At 43.0% G+C, this 18,518-nt stretch overlaps 1 protein-coding gene across 1 annotated transcript in view; it reads left to right on the plus strand.

Moving 5' to 3' along the window:
- The window catches only part of CYP39A1 (cytochrome P450 family 39 subfamily A member 1), a 28,302-nt gene extending 25,406 nt beyond the window's left edge, over positions 1-2,896 (plus strand). Inside the window, exons 11-12 of the mRNA XM_009985531.2 lie at positions 662-749; positions 2,825-2,896. Coding sequence (XP_009983833.1) covers positions 662-749; positions 2,825-2,896 — 160 coding nt within the window. The remainder of the gene's footprint in view (positions 1-661; positions 750-2,824) is intronic.
- The last annotated feature ends 15,622 nt before the right edge of the window (positions 2,897-18,518 follow it).

The following is an 18,518-nucleotide window of genomic DNA, read 5'->3' on the forward strand; positions in this document are numbered from 1 at the left end:
CATGGCCTGCCATAGGTACATGCTAGTGCCTGAATGCGGAAAGCTCTTGTATACATCAACATTAAAAATAACAGCCTAGAGGAGTTCAGCTGCAGTTATCTGAAATCTTCTCTGGGCTGACTAAGGAAGACCTTTCTGAGAGTGTTACAGGAAAAACATCATGCCCTTGGATCTCGTACTGCATTCTAATGCTAATGCATTAAACAATAACTCCCGCTGTCACAGCTACTCTGATGTCATCAGGCTCCCAGCTGTATTATATAACTTTATATAGCATGATTAGTCATATAGCCTTTTCTATATTTGACCGTCTTCTCACTCCTATGAAGTTATTTCAAGTCAGCAAGCGTTAGAAGAACACAAATATTTATACAGTGGAAAAAACCATAATGATAAGGGTCTGTTTTAAAATAGGGTGTCAGGGGGATGCTGTCAGTCTAACGTTTCACCGGAAAGAAGAGGCAGCCACTACATTCGTGTTCTTCACTGAGTAAAGGATCTGAACAAAGCCACAGCATGTTTTCCTACTGAAGATAAACTTCCAGGCAGAATTAAAGAATGGAATGTGAAATGTGTCAAAGACACCCTGTTTCTTATCTGATGATAACACACGTGTGATGGTCAGGCTGGATGGCTAACGTTTTCCTCCCTTTTCTTGCAGGTGGTTTGCTATCATGGAAATCCAGTTGTTCGTTGTGCTATTCCTATACAAATATGATTTTGTGCTTTTGGATGCAGTACCAAAGGAGGTAAAAGAACCATGCATTTATATAGCATAACACGAATTTCTGTCCTTCATTTGTCATGCTCAGCTGAACAACTGGGCTCCCCCACAACATCCTTCTCTCTAACTGAAGAGATATGGATTTGATGGGTGGACTGTTTGGTGGATGTGGAATTGGTTGGATGGTCACATCCAGAGGGTAGTGGTCAACGGCTCAATATCCAGATGGAGATTGGTGACAAGTGGTGTCCCTCAGGGGTTTGTATTTGGACCAGTACTGTTTAATATCTTCATCAATGACACAGACAGTGCGATTGAGCACACTCTCATCAAGTTTGTAGGCAACACCAAGCTGAGTGGTGCAGTTGACACTCCTGAGGGACAAGGTCCCATCCAGAGGAACCTGGACAAGCTCGAGAACTCGGCCCATGTGAACCACATGAGGTTCAAAAAGGCCAAGTGCAAGGTCCTGCACATGGGCCAGGGAAACCCCCAGTATTGATACAGGATGGGGGATGAAGGGATTGAGAGCAGCCCTGAGGAGAAGGACTTGGGGGTACTGGTGTATGAAAAACTGGACATGAGCCAGCAATGTGCACTCACAGCCCAGAAAGCCAACCGTATCCTGGGCTGCATCAAAAGAAATGTGGCCAGCAGGTCAAGGGAGGTGATTCTCCCCATCTATTCCAGTCTGATGAGACCCCACCTGGAGTACTGCGTCCAGCTCTGGAGTCCTCAGCGTAGGAAAGACATGGGTAGGACAAGGGGTAATGGTTTTAAACTAAAAGAGGGTAGATTTAGATTAGATATAAGGAAGAAATTTTTTATTCTGAGGGTGGTGAAACACTGGAACAGGTTGCCCAGAGTGGTGGTAGAAGCCAATCCCTGAAAACATTCAAGGTCAGATTGGACGGGGCTCTGAGCAGCCTGATTTAGTTGAAGATGTCCCTGCTCATTGCAGAGGGATTGGACTAGATGACCTTTAAAGGTCCCTTCCAACCCAAACTATTCTATGATGCTATGATGCTAGGATGCTAGGATGCTAGGATGCTATGATTCTATGAATTGTGCTTATGTATCATGAAGCAAAATTTTGAGAGGAGTGTTACTAAAACATGGAATGAATAACTAGATCTTTGTTTTAACTCAGAAAACCCAGAGTAACTCCAGCAATGTTAGTATGGCTGCACTATCTATACGAGAAAGCACCTACAGGAGTATTATGTCTCATCTTTGCTTAAACATTACAAGAAATTTTATAATTACTTTCTGCCACTCACAAAACCAATGAATATGGAACTGGATTATCGATACTTTAAAGATATGAAATGAGATGCAGCACTCACAGTGCTCTTCTAGTACACATTCTGTGGTGGAAGAGAAATGATTAGGGTAAGACTTGAGCAACTGGGACACAGAAAGGTTTTACCATTAAGGGAGAGTGGCACACTCTCCACTCTTTCCTTCTCCATTTGTACTGTGTCCTTTCCACTTTCGAAAAATCATTGTTCCTCACAAACATGGACTGCTGCGAAATCATCATGTCTGCCTGTCACACCTAAACATGACACACATGCCCTATAACTAAACTGCCAAGGAGAAGAGGGAGAAGTTTAGAGTGGCTTGAGCTTTGTAGGTTTTCCCTTTAAGCTGGAAGTTGGAAGCCTGGAGACCTTAATTCTTCTGCTCTCCTTGAAGAATATGACATGTTGATCTCAAGGAGTGGTAGAAAGTTCATCCAGAATATGGAGAAAGGTTACCTCTTCCTGACTGATGGTATGTTGCCATGCCAGCTCTCACTGGAGTTGATTGTAATTTGGGCCTGCACCCACAGGCAATTATGCTGGTGAAGATATTCAAAACCCGTAGAGTTTCTTAAGATCTCGTAAGTCATCCTCTGTCAGAGAGAATGGAATAAAAAGTAATTGTGAAGGCCCTACTCAGTGGCTTCAGCAAAGCCAAGAAATACTCTCAGTATTTGGTTTTGGTTCTCGGAGATGGAAGCTCTAAGAATATGTTTATATCTTAATATTAAAGCACAATGACAATTCCACTAACTGAACTAACTTAAATGTTTCTACTGATTTCTTCTTTTTGCAGAGCCCTTTACATTTGGTGGGGACGCAGCAACCCATGGCACCATTCCGGGTCCACTATAAATGCCGGGAATGAAAGCTGCTCAGCACTAACTTATCTTAGTGCCAGCTGCTCCTGGATGGGTGGACCACTGAGCTGCTTTCCTATTCTACATCTTCAGATAGGTTCTCTGCCTTAACAGTTCTTAGTTCCACTTTTCAACGCTGTACGTACTCTGCGTTGTGGTACGCCATACCAGTATAGTTGTATCCGTGCTCCTCACCTGATTGCCTACCTCCTAGCATTTAAAAATCAAGCTCTCCTGCTGCATTCACAATTTGTGGGCCAATTATTCACAGACTGTGCAAATCTGATACACTAAACTCACCAACCAGACATTCAGGACAAAAGGCTGCTACGTTTGGAAATCCTGCATGGAGGTTGTGCTCGGACAAGTGGAAAAGCAGTTCCATTGGGCCAGGCCACTGCTTCCTGCAGGTCTCTTCGAACTAAGGCCAAAGTGGTGCCTCGTGGTGACTCCATACAGCTTCTCAGTGCTGGTGTGCACAAAATACAGGGCAGTGCTGAGCAGAGACCTCCATATCAGATCTGCAGCCATGACAAACTTGCATCACTTATGTATCACTGCCTGTGCAGGTAAGTGAAGATCTGACCTGCTCAGCCTACAATTGGTGCCGACTTTTTGCAAATAAAATGCATTTGTAATGGAAAAATTGCAAGCATGGGAAACACTGAGGTCTTGTTCTAATGGAGCACCTAAAATTTCTACTGAGCTTTATTTGCTCACAGGATTCAGAATCGGTCCTTGCATGCATATGCAATGAAAGTTTGATCATGACGTTTGGCTTCTAATGAAAAGCAATTGCAAGAAAAGCTATCGCTATTAGCTCGACGGGTTGTCTAATATCTAGAACACTTACTTTCCCTTTAACATGACTCACTTATAGAACAAATTGTACAACTCTAAAAATATTCAATCCCATAAAGAATACGAGTAAAAGTTGTTCAAAGAAACTGTCAAATAAGTTCAGATACCAACACTTTAACTGCTGTCAGATTTCATATACAATAATAGCTGGAATGTATTTTTAGTCTTTTAAGTAAAGACTACTCATCATTTTAGAAGTATTTGCAAAAAAACAAATGGACTTTGAACAACAGTAAAAACTATGGGAATAATATCCATAGGGTATAATTCATTAAATGGTTGGCTTACCTCAGTTATGCGTACAACAATTTAACAAACTTTAGTGAATTATATGGCTGGAAAATGATTCGTCCAACTTTTAGTTTAGCTCATAATGGTTAACTCTGCAAAAATTGCACTCTTAACTGCTGTTTCGAATCTCTTCCATAACTGAAAACTATTCCCTTCGTTTTCATGTGTAGTCATTACCCAAGTGTATATTTTAATTTTAAAATCAGGAAATGTCCACATTATCTTGTCCTTTTGCAAAGATAAATTTTTTTCCCGATGTGTATTTCTTTTTATTTTTCTGTTTAATTAAGTTTGGATTTGAGTTTTTTTGTGTGTAGGCATGGTTTTGTTTTTGTTGGGTTTTTTTCCCAAGAGAGGTAACTCAAAAAAGCAAAATTCTGTAATGGCAAACTTGACTTTAAACTAAAAAGGTCCCTAAAGAAAGTAGAGCCTGAAGGTGAGCATCAATTTGGTTAGAATGAATAAAAGGCACCTGAAGCCAACTAAAGCTGTGAATATTTAATAATGCACCACTGCACATGGCTTGTGGTCTGTCCTAAACACAAGCACAATTGTGGTGCAGTTTCTGCATATTGCTGAGTTTTTCAGACTCAGTGTGATCTTGTGTCTGGTGAGAACTATGTTCTGCCTCCTTCCACATCCTGCAAGAACAGCCTATGGACTATGTTAGAATATGTGATAAAAACCATGTTCCGCCCCATGAACAGAGGAGCAGAGGAGCAAAACTGGGCGAGGACCCTGAGCAACGCCCGGCCCAATGCCTCCTGGGGCTGGCCATGTCCAGGGGTGACTCCCATCAGCGGCAAGGGGAGCAGCTCCCGCTTTTTGGGCTGTAGGGGGAACACTGCCTGTGGGTGTGGGACACTATGGATGCAGGGGAGGAGCAGCTTGCATTTGCACAAGACTTCTTATGGGATGTTTAGGGAAGGAACCAAAAGTGGGGAAAAGGAGGCATTAAAGTGGGTTGGGGAGGAACAAATGTGGAAAAAAGAGGGATAAAAGCATAAAGGAGGTTAGTTGCATGTAAACAGGCTGCTGACTTGTATGCTTGTCTGGCTATGTACGCCCTGTGCCTGATCAGTGCAGTCTGTCCTGTCTTCTTACTCTCCATTTTCAAATCTTTTTCTGTGTGATGGTCTCTCTTGTGTGGGCACGAGTGAGTGTGGGGGTGTGAGTGCAGCAGCTGGAGTGGGACCATGGGTCAGAGGGCCCATGGGTCTGTGGTGCCAAGAGCTGCAGGGAGTATGGGTGTGCACACTGTGTGAGTGTGTTACGTCCATGTGTGATTGCCAGTGAAAACCCAGCCAGGCTAGCTGGTGAGTAGGTGAAGCGTGTGTCTCCCAGGGTGAGGCACATGGAGGAGATGGCTGCTGGAGGGACCAGGGGGTTCAGGCCAGCCGCCAGAGAGCCTGTGGAGTCTGGGGGTTGACTAAGACCCACTTGTATGTGTGTGTGTGTGTGTGTGTGTGCACTGGGCAGGAGGCAGCTGGGGAGAGTGACGATTCAGGACCAGCTACTGGAGGGATCCGCATTGTGAGTGTGGATTTTTCATATATTTCACACTTACACACTTTCACCCTGACCTGCCAGAGAGAGGAGCCGTTGGTGCTGCTCATGTGAGAGCTGAGTGTTTCTGTCTCTGTCTGTGTTGGCCAGTGGGACCCTCAGTGCACACACACGTTGTACATGTGTGTTCGTGCATGAGCCTGCTGGGAATCCATGCTCAGCCTGCTGCAGGCTGGGTCCAGCGCTGTGGACCTGCAATGGCCTCGCCTCTGTCGGGCTACCGGATTTAGCAACTCCCTAGCAGGCTAGGATCACTCATGAAAATATTTGTCCTGAAAGGCGGGACATACTTTTATTGAAGTGTAGGGTTTTAGCAGGAAAGAAGTACCTGTTCTTGACAGCCAGAGAGATACCAAACAAGCAGGTGAAGAAAAGTGGGCTTGACTCCGAGATCTCATTGCTGTGTGACTGCCCTGTAGTGGATGACAGCTTCATGTGCTTGCCATACTTTCCTAGGTAGAAAAAAACAAGGGAAGTGGATTAGTAAAGCAATGTAGTGGTCAAGGGATAGAGCTAAATGGGGTCTTCTACCTGGAAATAATTCAGAAGCTTTTGGGGGAGAGAAAGACAGTACTTTCCCAGTGGGACAGGGTTGAACGGGTATTAAAAGGTCATGATGATACCCTACTCAGGACTGGATTAACAGTATCTAAATTACTCTTCCTTGAGTGCTTGTCCAGTCAGTGCTGGCAGTGCTACTTACTTTAGGAAATTACTAGGTAATTTCCTACTACCACCACAAGGGCAGTATCTCCTCTCCACAAGCAGAGTTCTAACCCAAAAAGAAAAAAAAAAAAATATCTTTTGACTTATCTTTGTATTTCTACCTTCTGGATGAAGTAGGGATGCTAAAAGGAATGCAGTGGGGCATCCCTCAAAAACAGTCTTAGAAAATGCAATTGTTCATCCTCCAGACATGCCATAGGCCAGATCTGTCTGGGCAAAACCCACGGATTGGGCTGGCCAGAACTACATGTTGGTAGTCATTTATACCGGGATAAGTAACTCCTATGCCTAAGCAAGCGAAACAAATGGTAGGAATCTTCTTAATGAGAGAAAGGAAATCTAGACTTATGAGAAATTAGCAATAAAACTCTTCTAAATCAAATTTCCTTTAATAATTTTTGGACTTTATTGTGTATTAAAGAAGAGTTTCAGGAAAAAAAACACAGAAACTATCACATTGCAGCCAAACCTTTTTTTGACACTTTTGAGAAAAGTATAAGCATTTCCTCTGAAATAATAAATTTCCTGTGGAAATATAATATTTGAGAGAAAACTCATCAAAACATTTTGAGTTAACGTTGAGTTGACCTATTCCAAGCGAACCTTCTCCAGTCAGCAGGGTGAAAAGATCACCCGTCCTCTTATCAGCAGCCACCTCCCAGAATAATCACAACTTCTTTTAGGTCTTCCCTCTAATGAGCCTCACTGAAGGCCCCTCTCATCTGTGCTTAGCAGTCAAGTATTTCAAGTGGTCTCTTTCCTTACGCTGCTAAGGGTATTCCTTATCTTTCCCGTGTCACTGATTGTCACAGAAACCAGAAGTTTAGGCTTAGCACATATTCCTCCTGAAAACAGATATCTGGGGACTGAAAGATATGGCTGTAGCCATTGAGAGGTAAGCTAAAAATAAAGACTTCCTTTCGAAAAGAAATTATTTCCAAGGCCCTAGCTCTGTGCTGTGCTTCAGCACCGCACCAAGTAAAACTCGACTTAAGCCTGTGTTTTGCTCTAAGCAAACACTGAAAATGGATTTGGGGAATAAGAGTGGATTTCAGTTTAAGCACACGCTTAAGTGCTTTGCTGAACAAGAGTCCAAATGCCTCAGTTGCCAACCTGTTGTTTACAGTTAGTCTTGGCATCTGTGTTGTGATTTTAAAGATGTACAGGGGTTAGTGGAAATACTGAGGTAGCTTTGCTCGTTTTAGGGGAAACTGGCAAACGTTAAGGGCTTTTAGTAAAAATATTTTTTTTTAAACAGTACATTTATAGCATAAACCAGTAGGCTTTACTGGCAGTGAGCATCTTTCCCAGTTATTTGGTACATTCTAAATGTGTGGCTCATCACATGGCAAAAAATACTTCCTCTCCACCGGTATGCAGTGGAAGGGGAGTTAGACACAAGAAAGGCATTCAAAAGATAGCAAGCATTTAATTGAAACTACCAAGGAGAAGCTTTCATCGTGTAGCCATTCCGAATGACATTGGACATGTGACTGATTGGCACAGCATTGTTTTTTTTTTTTCACTTTGATTGTAAAATTACTAGGAAAGGCTTAATGGAGTTATAAATATCTTGTTTCCATGAGAGTCCTGGGAAGATAATTATAGCACTGAAGTCTTTACGAAGATAGGGCATTTATAAAATGATATTATCTGAGGACTCCAATGGATAACGCAGGGAATTCTGTGCTCTATTCCCAGCTCTCCTACAGACTCACTGTGCTTTTCGGGTGAATCACTTCATCCCTCAGTGACTCAGTTTCCTCATCTATACATTGGAGTAGTAATGATGATTACCCACTGCTGCAAAGTCTATATGGATTAAAAGTTGTGTGTATTGCTCATACTCATCAGGGCACTCCAGTCTGCTTCGTGATAGTAATGGATGGATAAGCGATGTGCTTTCCTGAATTGGAACTGTCATGTTTGTGTTACTGGTAAATTACAGTACTTGTAGAGTTACACTCAAAACATTCAGAAGCGGTATTTTAAATTTATCAGTTCACACTTTTTAAGATGCTGATGAAGCAGCTGCATCCCAGACTCTTCAGAAATATTTTGGTTTTAATGGAAAGCTTGGAATTTAAAGACTATGGAAAAGTTTCTTGTTGAGTAAAAATACAATGTCCTTTCATAAAACCAACCGCTACAGAGGAGCATCACCTAGAAAGTTGTCGAGCAGCCACCTGTGAGATAGGAACTACATCTATACTCAACTTTCTACGTTGCATCAGGCATTTTCACTCATGTACTGCTTTTACTGCGTTAGAAATTTGAGACATCATCTTTCCCAAGTACCAAGCAAAGTACTGGAGTAACAAGCATCGAAAGAGCTTAATGTACAAGTAGAGTGCAACTGTTACTGTTAAATCTTTGCAGCTTTGAAAAAGACGAGTGAGGCAGGAGTCATGACAAATAAGCAAACAATTGGGCCCAAGCTCCAGTGGGATCCTGTGCCTGAAGGGGATAACATGGATTTTGGATATGAAAATGAAAACTTGGAGAGGAGATACTACAACTCCTACGATAACTGCCCCAGCTGTGATTCGAAAAGGCTGCTGGTAAATTTGAGAGAGATCAAAGCTGAATCAAAAAGTTGATGAAAACGTTGCTAAACCTGCCAAGCCTTGTAGTCAATCTGGTTAGCTTAAGAAAGAGGATGCTAAGAAGAGACTCAAGCACAGGCGGAGGATATCGAAGTTCAATAATGGATGAGCCTTTGGAGCTTGCTGTACCTTTCTGCAGCGGCGTGAAGTGAAAACAAGCAGATTCCCACCTGAAATGAGGTGAAAATGCAGATCAGGAAATGGAATTGTTTTACCAAGGAATGAAATTACATTTCTATTTTAATAGTCCTGAAAAGAAAATTGCACATTTTTTTTGAAACAGAAGCTTTTGATCTGGTGTGTGTGCGTTCCTTGGGTGGAGAGAAGAGGGAAAGGCAACCTGATTACGTTTCAGGAATCTGCAAAACATAAACCAGAAAAGTCTGAAGACCTAAATTCTCTATACAGGCATTCCACTCCCATACAGCAACTTCTAGGTAGCCTACAAAGGGAGAAAACACCTTTCCTGAGGGTATACTACCTCACACAAGGCAGACATCAGATAAGGTAATCACAGCTGGCCAGAGAAGCCTGAAGCTGTAGAGGACTGTGTTCTTTACAAAGTGTAATTAGGAAATGGCAAGATTTGGCATTCACTTTTGCCTAGGTCCTTGCTCGGAGACAATTACCAGTGATTTCTGTGAACATCTAACCCAAATAAGAGCCAAGCAAGGCTCTGTGGATGTAGCTCTTCTGCACTGCATTTTCAGACTCCTCTAGCTGTGAGGTCTTGCTGGTAATGTGTGCCCCAAGCTGAAGATACGGCTCTGTCACTCTTTCTCATGTCAAAGGTCTCAATCGTAGCTAGGCTTGACTCTTTCAAATTAAACACGAAAGTTTCAGTGGGTTCATAGTGTTGGTCTTTGTTACTGCTGACACAGATCCAGAGGCAATTTCAAGGCATTGGCCTTTTATCTGGCCTTTATTCTGAAAACCATCATTGCTCAGAAAAGCATTGTGTGTCCTTCTGTTTGCTTGATACCAAAAGAAAATCAAGTGCTTTCCCGTATCGTGACATGGCTGCCCGAGTGTGATTGCCATGTTAAAATGAAAAGATCAGCATTGCAGCTCAAGATACTGCCTTTGACACTTTTCTTCTGTCTAATTCTTCATATTATTATTTGCTATTTTAAGCTTGTTTATAGAACTGGAATAATACACAGATAAAAAAAGGATGATTACGAGGGTGTTTTCAGGCAATAAACCTGAGATTTCAAGTTCCTTTTTCTACAAAAATAAACCTAAGAATGTTCTACTATTCAAAAACCTGGCAACTGGTCTTTGCTTACCATGAACTGAAATCAAGCACCACTTTGTTAAAAGCCAGTCTCATCACAATGATCTGGTTGTTCCTTAAAATAATAAGACGACTCAAATCAGCAGGAGATGGTTATATTCTGTCCTTTGGGTATTAACCAACATATTCAGCCTTGCTAAATTTGTCTTACAGACTCTGGCCTTGCAGTCTGGTTCAGAGGTTTTGTGGACATGCGCAGTTTGCACATGTAGGCATATGGGTCTGTAGGAACAAATTGGGTAATGAGTTCTCTACGTACCCACAAGCCAGGACAAATCCAAGTGACAGAACATAGTAAAAGTTGCAATCACTAAAGCATCTGCCCTGAGCTACCACACCTGCCAGCACTGCTCTGCCCATGACAAGATACGTTTATCCCTCCACACACAGACATGCCAGCATTGGCATCTTTGTACAGGGGCTGAAGGTGGAGGCTGGGCCAAGGGTGGGAGCTTGGGCTGTCCTACCTTCTGGACTCTGAGCCTCTCACAGCCTGGGAGCATGCTGTGCCACTGGATGTCTTGATGGGCTGGTTGTCTGAACGGGACATCTCTAGCACAGGGAGAGCAGGAGGAAGGGGTAGAGACTTCCCTCTGGCTGATGTGGAAGAAGGACACTCTTCAGAGGTTGCTTTGCCACAATGACTCAGTGTCATGGAAGCTATGGCTGCCCAAGAATACCTGTGTCACAAAGACTATTTCCATTTTCACTGTTCAGCAGTGTTCATCTTGTGCAAGGGCTGGCAGTACACAGGCACTGGCACCATCTAGGGGCCAACTGTCAATCACTGATGTATTACTTCTAGAAGATCAGTGCCCTAATATACAAAAATAATAATAATATGTATAAATGTACACTAACATAAGGTGTCTAAACAAAACATGCCTTAGGAGAAGAGTTGAAAAAGACCGTGTGTGTAGGTTTTTACTTCCAGGCACAATTCAGGCACAAAAATATAGTCTCAGTTGTTACTTACTTGCTCGAGCTGCTTATTTTCTATTAACTGAATGTGTATGTGCTGTCATGTGCTGACTAATAACTCATCATTCACACTCTTCTGCTCCCAATGATATTCCAATTAGGCCTTCAACAGTTGCCTAAAAGTGTCAGAATAATGAATGAAGATTTCAGAAAGAAAACAAAAACACACAAAACCTTAAGACTAGGGTTCAGAACTTAAGAGAATGAAACACAAAGAATTTTTTTATGATCTTTCAATATAAACAAAACTCCTTAATTTGACATTTTTGAAAGCCTTTCTGTGTCAATCTCTATAATTATGGATAAAGATTAATAAAAGGCAAAGAAATCTAGTACAAGGGACTTCTCCATCAAACCTGTTTAGCAATGCTTCAGAACTAAGGCTCCTAAAGTCTACTTCTCAACAATTAATAAACAATAATTACCACACTACTTGCTTTATAGGAGTAAATTGTATCTTGCAGTTGATTACACTCTGTGGCCTTCTAATTAGCACATGTAAAAATAGTATTTGTCGTACCTTTGTTTTCTTAGTTGTTTACATTCTGAAGCAGATTAAACAATCTATTCAGAAGCTCTGTCTGTATTTAGATACCTAAATAAGCATCCTGATTTTTCAGAGCACCTACAAGCCTCAGAGTTGCACGGTGCTTCTAAAAATCAGGCCATTTATTTAGGTGTCTATATTTAGGTACATGAGTTTGAAGCGTTTGGCTCGAGGTCACATAGCTATGGCTCATTGCATTTTTTTTATTTCCATTTGGGTCACAATGGGCAAGTCACTTCTAATAGTTCTCATCACAAATCTAAGAAACAGCAGGAGAGGTGGTAAGAATTACTTACTAAATACCATCACGACGCTTAGCCTTTCCTCAAATGCATGAAGTTTCCTTCCTGGAGAATTTCAGTCTAAAAAAGGATAGAAATCCGTGCATCAGAAAGGTAAGACAGCATGTTTAGAGACTGAACTTATGTTCTGGTTAAACTGTGCTCATTTCCTGGATTTTATTTGTCTAGTATCTTTGTCATTCCTTCTATAAGCTTATTATAATTTTGACAAGCCAGCTGTTTTAGCTTCCCGTATTTTGACTGGGTAAATCCTAGAAACCAGGTGCTTCTACTTGTTAACACATGGCAGCAAACCACAGTTTATTGTAGAGGAATTTGAGCTGACATTATCAGTCATGCTGTTGAATTGAGACTATACCTTCCAAGACTGCTTTTGAATTTGCATGGTAGCTTGTACAGGCCTTGACCTTACTGAACCAGTTATGAAATAAACAGTCTCAAACTCTGCAGAGAGAAGAACTGGGAAAAGGACACCAAGAGGAAAAGACAATCTTTTAAAGAAAAATCAGTTTCCTTAACATCCTACCTCTGCATCTACTTCAGAACGAGAGATGCTTGTAGCTTTGGTAGCCAGTATGCACACACTCAGTAATTCACACAGTGCTGCTTCATCTTGCAGAGAGATGGTAGCTGAGAAGAAACAGGCAGCCCATGGGTGAAAACAATCATCTTAAATACCTCATATATTTCAATAAAATGAAAACCTCCCCATCTTTCAGTATCCTCTTTCAAGTGGAAGAATTTAAATCTGGCCATAATATTTCAGATTTGAGAGAACTGTACTTATATTTTAAGGATGGTATTTGTTACAGAACAAAAAGCTTTTTTTTCTTTCTTTCTTGAAATGGAGATTGTTTTAAAAGTCAATTATACCCATTTTTCTCCTTGATCTACCATGCATCTAGGCTAAAAAAAAATCTCTTGGTTAAAAATATTCCTTAACCAGAAACTGGGACATGATTTTTTGTTGTCTTCAAAACTGAGGGTTAGCTGTAAGATAATAAGGCTCTGTTTTGTGGGATTTTATGTTAGATATGGAATTTTTGCAATGTCAAATCAAAAAGACTTTTTTTCAGGCAACTCTCACTCTCAGAAGTGGATGGAAAATGTGAAGACTCTGTTCCTATTCTCATTGCATTAAAAGACATGAGTCTCCTGTCTGACCTCTGTCTGCCCCTGAAGATGCTCAGAAACAATGTGGATATACCAGAGAGAGGGTTTAGGGAGCAACAGAGCCAAATGCAGGCGCTGTCCCACTGCAAGGCTGGGAGCTCAGGAGTTCCTAGAGTGGTGCCACTGGTTCTCCTCACTTGCCTGACACCCACACACCAGATTTGGAGAAAACCGGCATCCCCGTGCACAGCTAAAGCATGTGCTTCTCTGCATCTCCAAATCCCAAAAGAAGGAAACAGCCCTGATCCGTGGTCAACTTGCTCACAGACTATCACATGGAAGGCGTTACAGGCACTGAAATTTTACAGCAAGTGAAGGATACTCTCCTCTTTCGCAGCGTTTTTTAATCGGTGCAATTATTAATTTTGCACGCAAAACTGTGCAAAATGCTCTGTAGATTAATGAAAAAAAAAAAGAGAGGGTCTTTCCTTTGCACATTTTTATTTAAACATCTGCAGTACGTTGAACCTAAGCTGCTTTGCAGTTGCTGTACACGTACAGGATGGAACTGAAGAGGTGTCAAGGCAATGTTGTCTCACTGTACTGAGTGACTGGGTGATAAAACAGCAGATGAAATTCAGCAGTGATAAGTGCAAAGTAATGTACATGGGAAAAAATAACCCTAACTATACATACATAGACACTGGTTCGAGCTATCGCTTGTGCTGCAGGACATCTGGAGGTTGAAGTGGAAAACTCTCTGAAAATTAACTTAGTGTGGGGCTAGGAAGCGGTCAAAAAGGGGAACTGAATGTTAAGAATTAGTAGTGCCTCCCTTAGATGCCAAGGGGACCTCTAAAGTTGTAGGACTCTATCGCTCATATGCTCAGAGTTCTTCTAAGTCCCTTGGCCATACAGCTCTTGCCTATTCCAGATCCAGCAAAAGTCAAGAGTCATTTTAGTAGAATCATAGAATCATAGAATGGTTTGGGTTGGAAGGGACCTTCAAGACCATCTAGTTCCAACGCCCCTGCCATGGGCAGGGACACCTTCCACTAGATCAGGTTGCTCAAAGCCTCATCCAACCTGGCCTTGAACACCTTCAGGGACGGGGCATCCACAACTTCTCGGGCAACCTGTTCCAGTATTTCACCATTCTCATTGCAAAAAATTTCTTCCTTATATCTAATCTAAATCTCCCCTCTTTCAGTTTAAAGCCATTCCCCCTTGTCCTATCACTACATGCCCTTGTAACAAGTCCCTCTCCAGCTTTCTTGTAGGCCCCCTTTAGGTACTGGATTGAAAAAAAAGTAGTGTTTTCTAGTAAAATTAGAATGGATAGAAAGGATGGTGATAAAGTTTCACACTGGAAATAGAGAAAACCACATCAGCTTGAAAGAGGGATAGCTGAAGGGAATTCCAGCTCAAGTCTGGAAAACAATGATGCTGAGAAAGTCACAAAAGTAATTTACTGCCTCTGTTAACAAAGGAACACTTAATAAAACAATCAGGAAGGAGAGTTGAAATTGTTTTTACACAGTGAAGAATTATCACTGCACGGCACACTGTGGAAAGCATCAAAGAGTTAAGACAGACTTACAGATTACAGGACCACTGATAGCTACTAAGCGTAGCAGTTTGGATACAACCCTGAGTTCCAGAAGTCCCTACCTCACTAGTCACTGGAAAATTATAAGGTAAATAGGAGAAGAATACATGGTCTATTTTTACACTGTTTTACTACGCCTTCAGTCTTGGCTGCTGGAGACAAGATACAGAGCTAGATGGATCCAACTGTGTTTTTATACTCTAAAAAAGTAACAGAAACAATCAAGGGTATGCTAATGCTGACAGAGTCAACATTAATTTCACTTTCATGACCCACTCTAATCTCCAGACTCAGCCATTTGCAAGAAATCATAATCCATATCTGACCAGAGAATTTGGGATTATCTGAGTGATGTAAAAGAAGAAGTGTTCACTTCTTGAGAATCTACTGATTTTGAGACATTACTAGTTTCTTCTGGAAAGAGAAAACTTTGTCACCAAAGGTCCTGCAAAGACTGCAGGAGTGAGTCAGTGTTTATATGTTGATAATCAGAAATCAGCATAATATAGTGAGCCAAAGTCTTTTGGTTTCAGTACTTTAGTTGTGTTGAAATTCACTGTGGTTGCTTCAGCACATTTGAGAGGCCACTTTTGCTTACAGATCAAATCTGTAGATAAGAAGCAGGTGCAGACTGAAGATAATAAGCAGCTCAGGATTTAGATCAGATGGGCTAAGCCTGTCCCTGAGATATCAGTAACAAAACTCCCACTCAGTTCTGTGGGAGCAGGACTACAGCACTGCTTTCAAATCTTGCAAGTAGCAGCTGTTTTATCACCTCCTTTGGTATCTTTTCCAGCATTTCAGCTTCCTCCACATTTTGGCACTCCACAGCTACTTGGGTTGTGGGGAGACGCCCACAGCATTTAGGAAGCACAGGGTGCCTACTCAGGCTGCATGGTCCGAATAGCACTGAGGCCTAAGTGGGTAAACGGTGGGACTCGAGAAGGATGTTCACTCAGTTGCTCTTACTCTCTTTTTTTTGCGGTGCCACTTTTCCATGTTTAAATAATATATTGCTTTGTTACCTTTCTCAATAGAAATCCTTAGGGCTTACAACTGGGAATACTAAAAGCCCTGTAATTGTTGTGATTCTCATTACTAGCTAATTTGAAGGACATTTTTACTGCAAACAGTGGATTTCTGTTCTTTTTTTTCCTCTTCATTTTAGCAATCATGTCTGGATATACATAAAAGCATTGCCAAAGTGCTGGCTTAGGTGTTCCTGATTTTCCTGAACACGGATTAGCTTGCTTTCATAACTGTATAGATTCCCATTTTACTAAAATGAAAGCATATGCTAGGGCAACTTAATCACAATGAAAATATTATTCCCAATGTGAAAATATGGAAGAAATAAAAGAAAAAGTCTACTATGAACAAGAGACAATTAAGAGGTATGGGTATAAGAAGACACAAGAAAAGTGCGTAATGTAAAAAATGAGACAGAAAAAGAATGGCGGATGTTCTTCCTACTCAGAACATTAAAATAAGATATCCTGCAAAGGGAACACCTGTAAATGGAGACAAAGGAAGATATCCTACCAGGTTAATTCTTGAAAAAAACTCCACTCAAACAACAAGCATATCATTTGGTTTAAAACCTGATCAGTTTATATTGTTACATCTTTGGTTCCATAGCTTGCTTTTTCTTCTGCATAGTGCCTAAGGCGTAAGCTCATGGTCAGAGATTAATATTTTAGGCATAAGGATAAAACAAAAAGAAATAATAATTACTACTATCAGTTACCTGTTATGTATTAAAGGATAAAAGTAGAACCAAAGAAGAAAGCCTGGAAGGCAGAAGTCGGTCCTCAGTTAATGGGACCAGGAAGAAACTCTTCTGTTGCAAGTACAACAACCTACATTGCTCTTAGGTATTTGCAGAGATTAAGTGGGATACACTATTGATCTCATTCATTTCATCATTTTTTTCTGCTATGATTGGAAAGTGCTGCTATAAATGGCATACATCTTTTTATGTATTTTTAAGTAATGGAGATTTATTCCTTCCATGGATTTTTATAGGGTGTTTAATAATTACATGGGAATCTTCCAGTTCTCCATTATATTCTATAGATTTTCAAAGCCATCTTTACAGAAACCTATTTACATTTCTGTATCACCCTATTGATTAAATCCCTCTATATTACATTCCAAGGGAAGAGACTGCAGAAAATCAGCATTAGCCTCTGATGCTTAGCAGTCTCAGACATACTGCTGGAAGAGAGAAAATAGCCCTTCCTTTAACAAAGCATGCCTTGAGGGCATCTGAATGCTTTCTCTTCTTTTTAAAATCATGACCATGATCAGCCTTTGTCCACTGTAACCTTGGTGTTCCTTAAGAGTCCTACAAATGCACCTTCTGGCCTCTTCTGCAATGGGAAGGCACACCCTATTTACCTTTTAGTCTGAAGACGAGATGAACTGCAACTGGATCCATTTCAGATGGAGCTCACTTCAAGGGACAGTTTGCTTATCCTTGGTCAGAGGTGAGGATGGCAGTTGAGAGCTCCATCCAACAGAGGCATTTAGGCCCCCTGAAAAATCACCATGGGAGGCATTAGGAGGTTTGTCACTATAACCATGGTGAGGTGTGGTGGTATTCTGTGGCCATCCATCCATCCATCCATCCATCCATCCATCCATCCCATCTTTCCTCTCCACATTCCATCCCACCCCATCCTATCCCTTACCACTCCATTCCATCCTACCTCTCTCCTCCCCTTCCCACCTCATCTCACCCTATGTCATCCCACCCCTCCTCACTCCCATCCCACCTGACCTCATCCCATCCCACATCTCCTTACCCCATCCCACTTCACCTCACCGCATCCCACCCCATCGTCCCTCATCTCTCCTCAGCCCACCTCTCCTCACCTCATTCCATCCTCCCTCACCTCTCCTCACCTCAGGGCGAGGGGGCCGACACCCTGAGGGAGGGCAGCTTTGCCACGCACTAGTAGCGAGGACACAAACCGCTGCCTGGTTCCTGCCACCCTCTGGGTGCTGGGAGAGATGTGGAACCCCCCTCCCGGCTCACCCGTCCCCACACGGCGCGGGCAGCGTAACCACCCTGCACCTCCTCTCCGCCCGCCGCCGCCGCCGCCGCCCACGCCGGTAACCGAGACCCGGCGCGAAGCGGGGGGGGCGGGGGGCGTGGCCAGGGAATGGAGTAGGCGGGGCCAGTTTGCCCTTCGCACTCTTATTGGTGGCTCTTGCCTGCTTATTTGCGTGGCGGGGGGTGCTGATTGGGTGGTGGTGTTCCCTCATTCCTCCCGCCTCGTCCTCCACCTTCGCCTCAGCGGCGCGGGCAGGCGAGAGGCGCTCGCTGAGGAGCCGGCGGTGCGGTTCGGGGCTCGGCGGTGGCAGGGGAGGAGGGCGGGGAGGCCAAGGACGAGCGAGCCGCAGCAGGTAAGGGCAGGGCCGCTGCCTTCGGGGACTCGCCTCCCCGGTGGGTCTGCCTGCTTGCAGCCCTGCCCCGCCGACCTGGCGCCGTGCGCCCGCCGTGGCGGGGTTATGTAACGCGCCGCCGGCTCTCCCTGCGGCGCCCGCCCTCCTGCCCCCTCCCCGGGCCCTGCTCTGACCCCGGGGCTCCTCTCACTGGTGGCTTTTCGGGCGCGGGGCGAGCCTGGGGCTTCCCTGCTGGCGCCCGCCCGGGCGCTCTGTGCCCACCGTGCAGCCCGGCGCGGGCGGATGGAAATGGCCGGGGGGCGGAGGTGGGAGCGTGCGCT

The sequence above is a fragment of the Tauraco erythrolophus genome, chromosome 2 (genome assembly GCF_009769465.1).
Source record: "Tauraco erythrolophus isolate bTauEry1 chromosome 2, bTauEry1.pri, whole genome shotgun sequence".
NCBI classification, from domain to species: Eukaryota; Metazoa; Chordata; class Aves; order Musophagiformes; family Musophagidae; genus Tauraco; species Tauraco erythrolophus.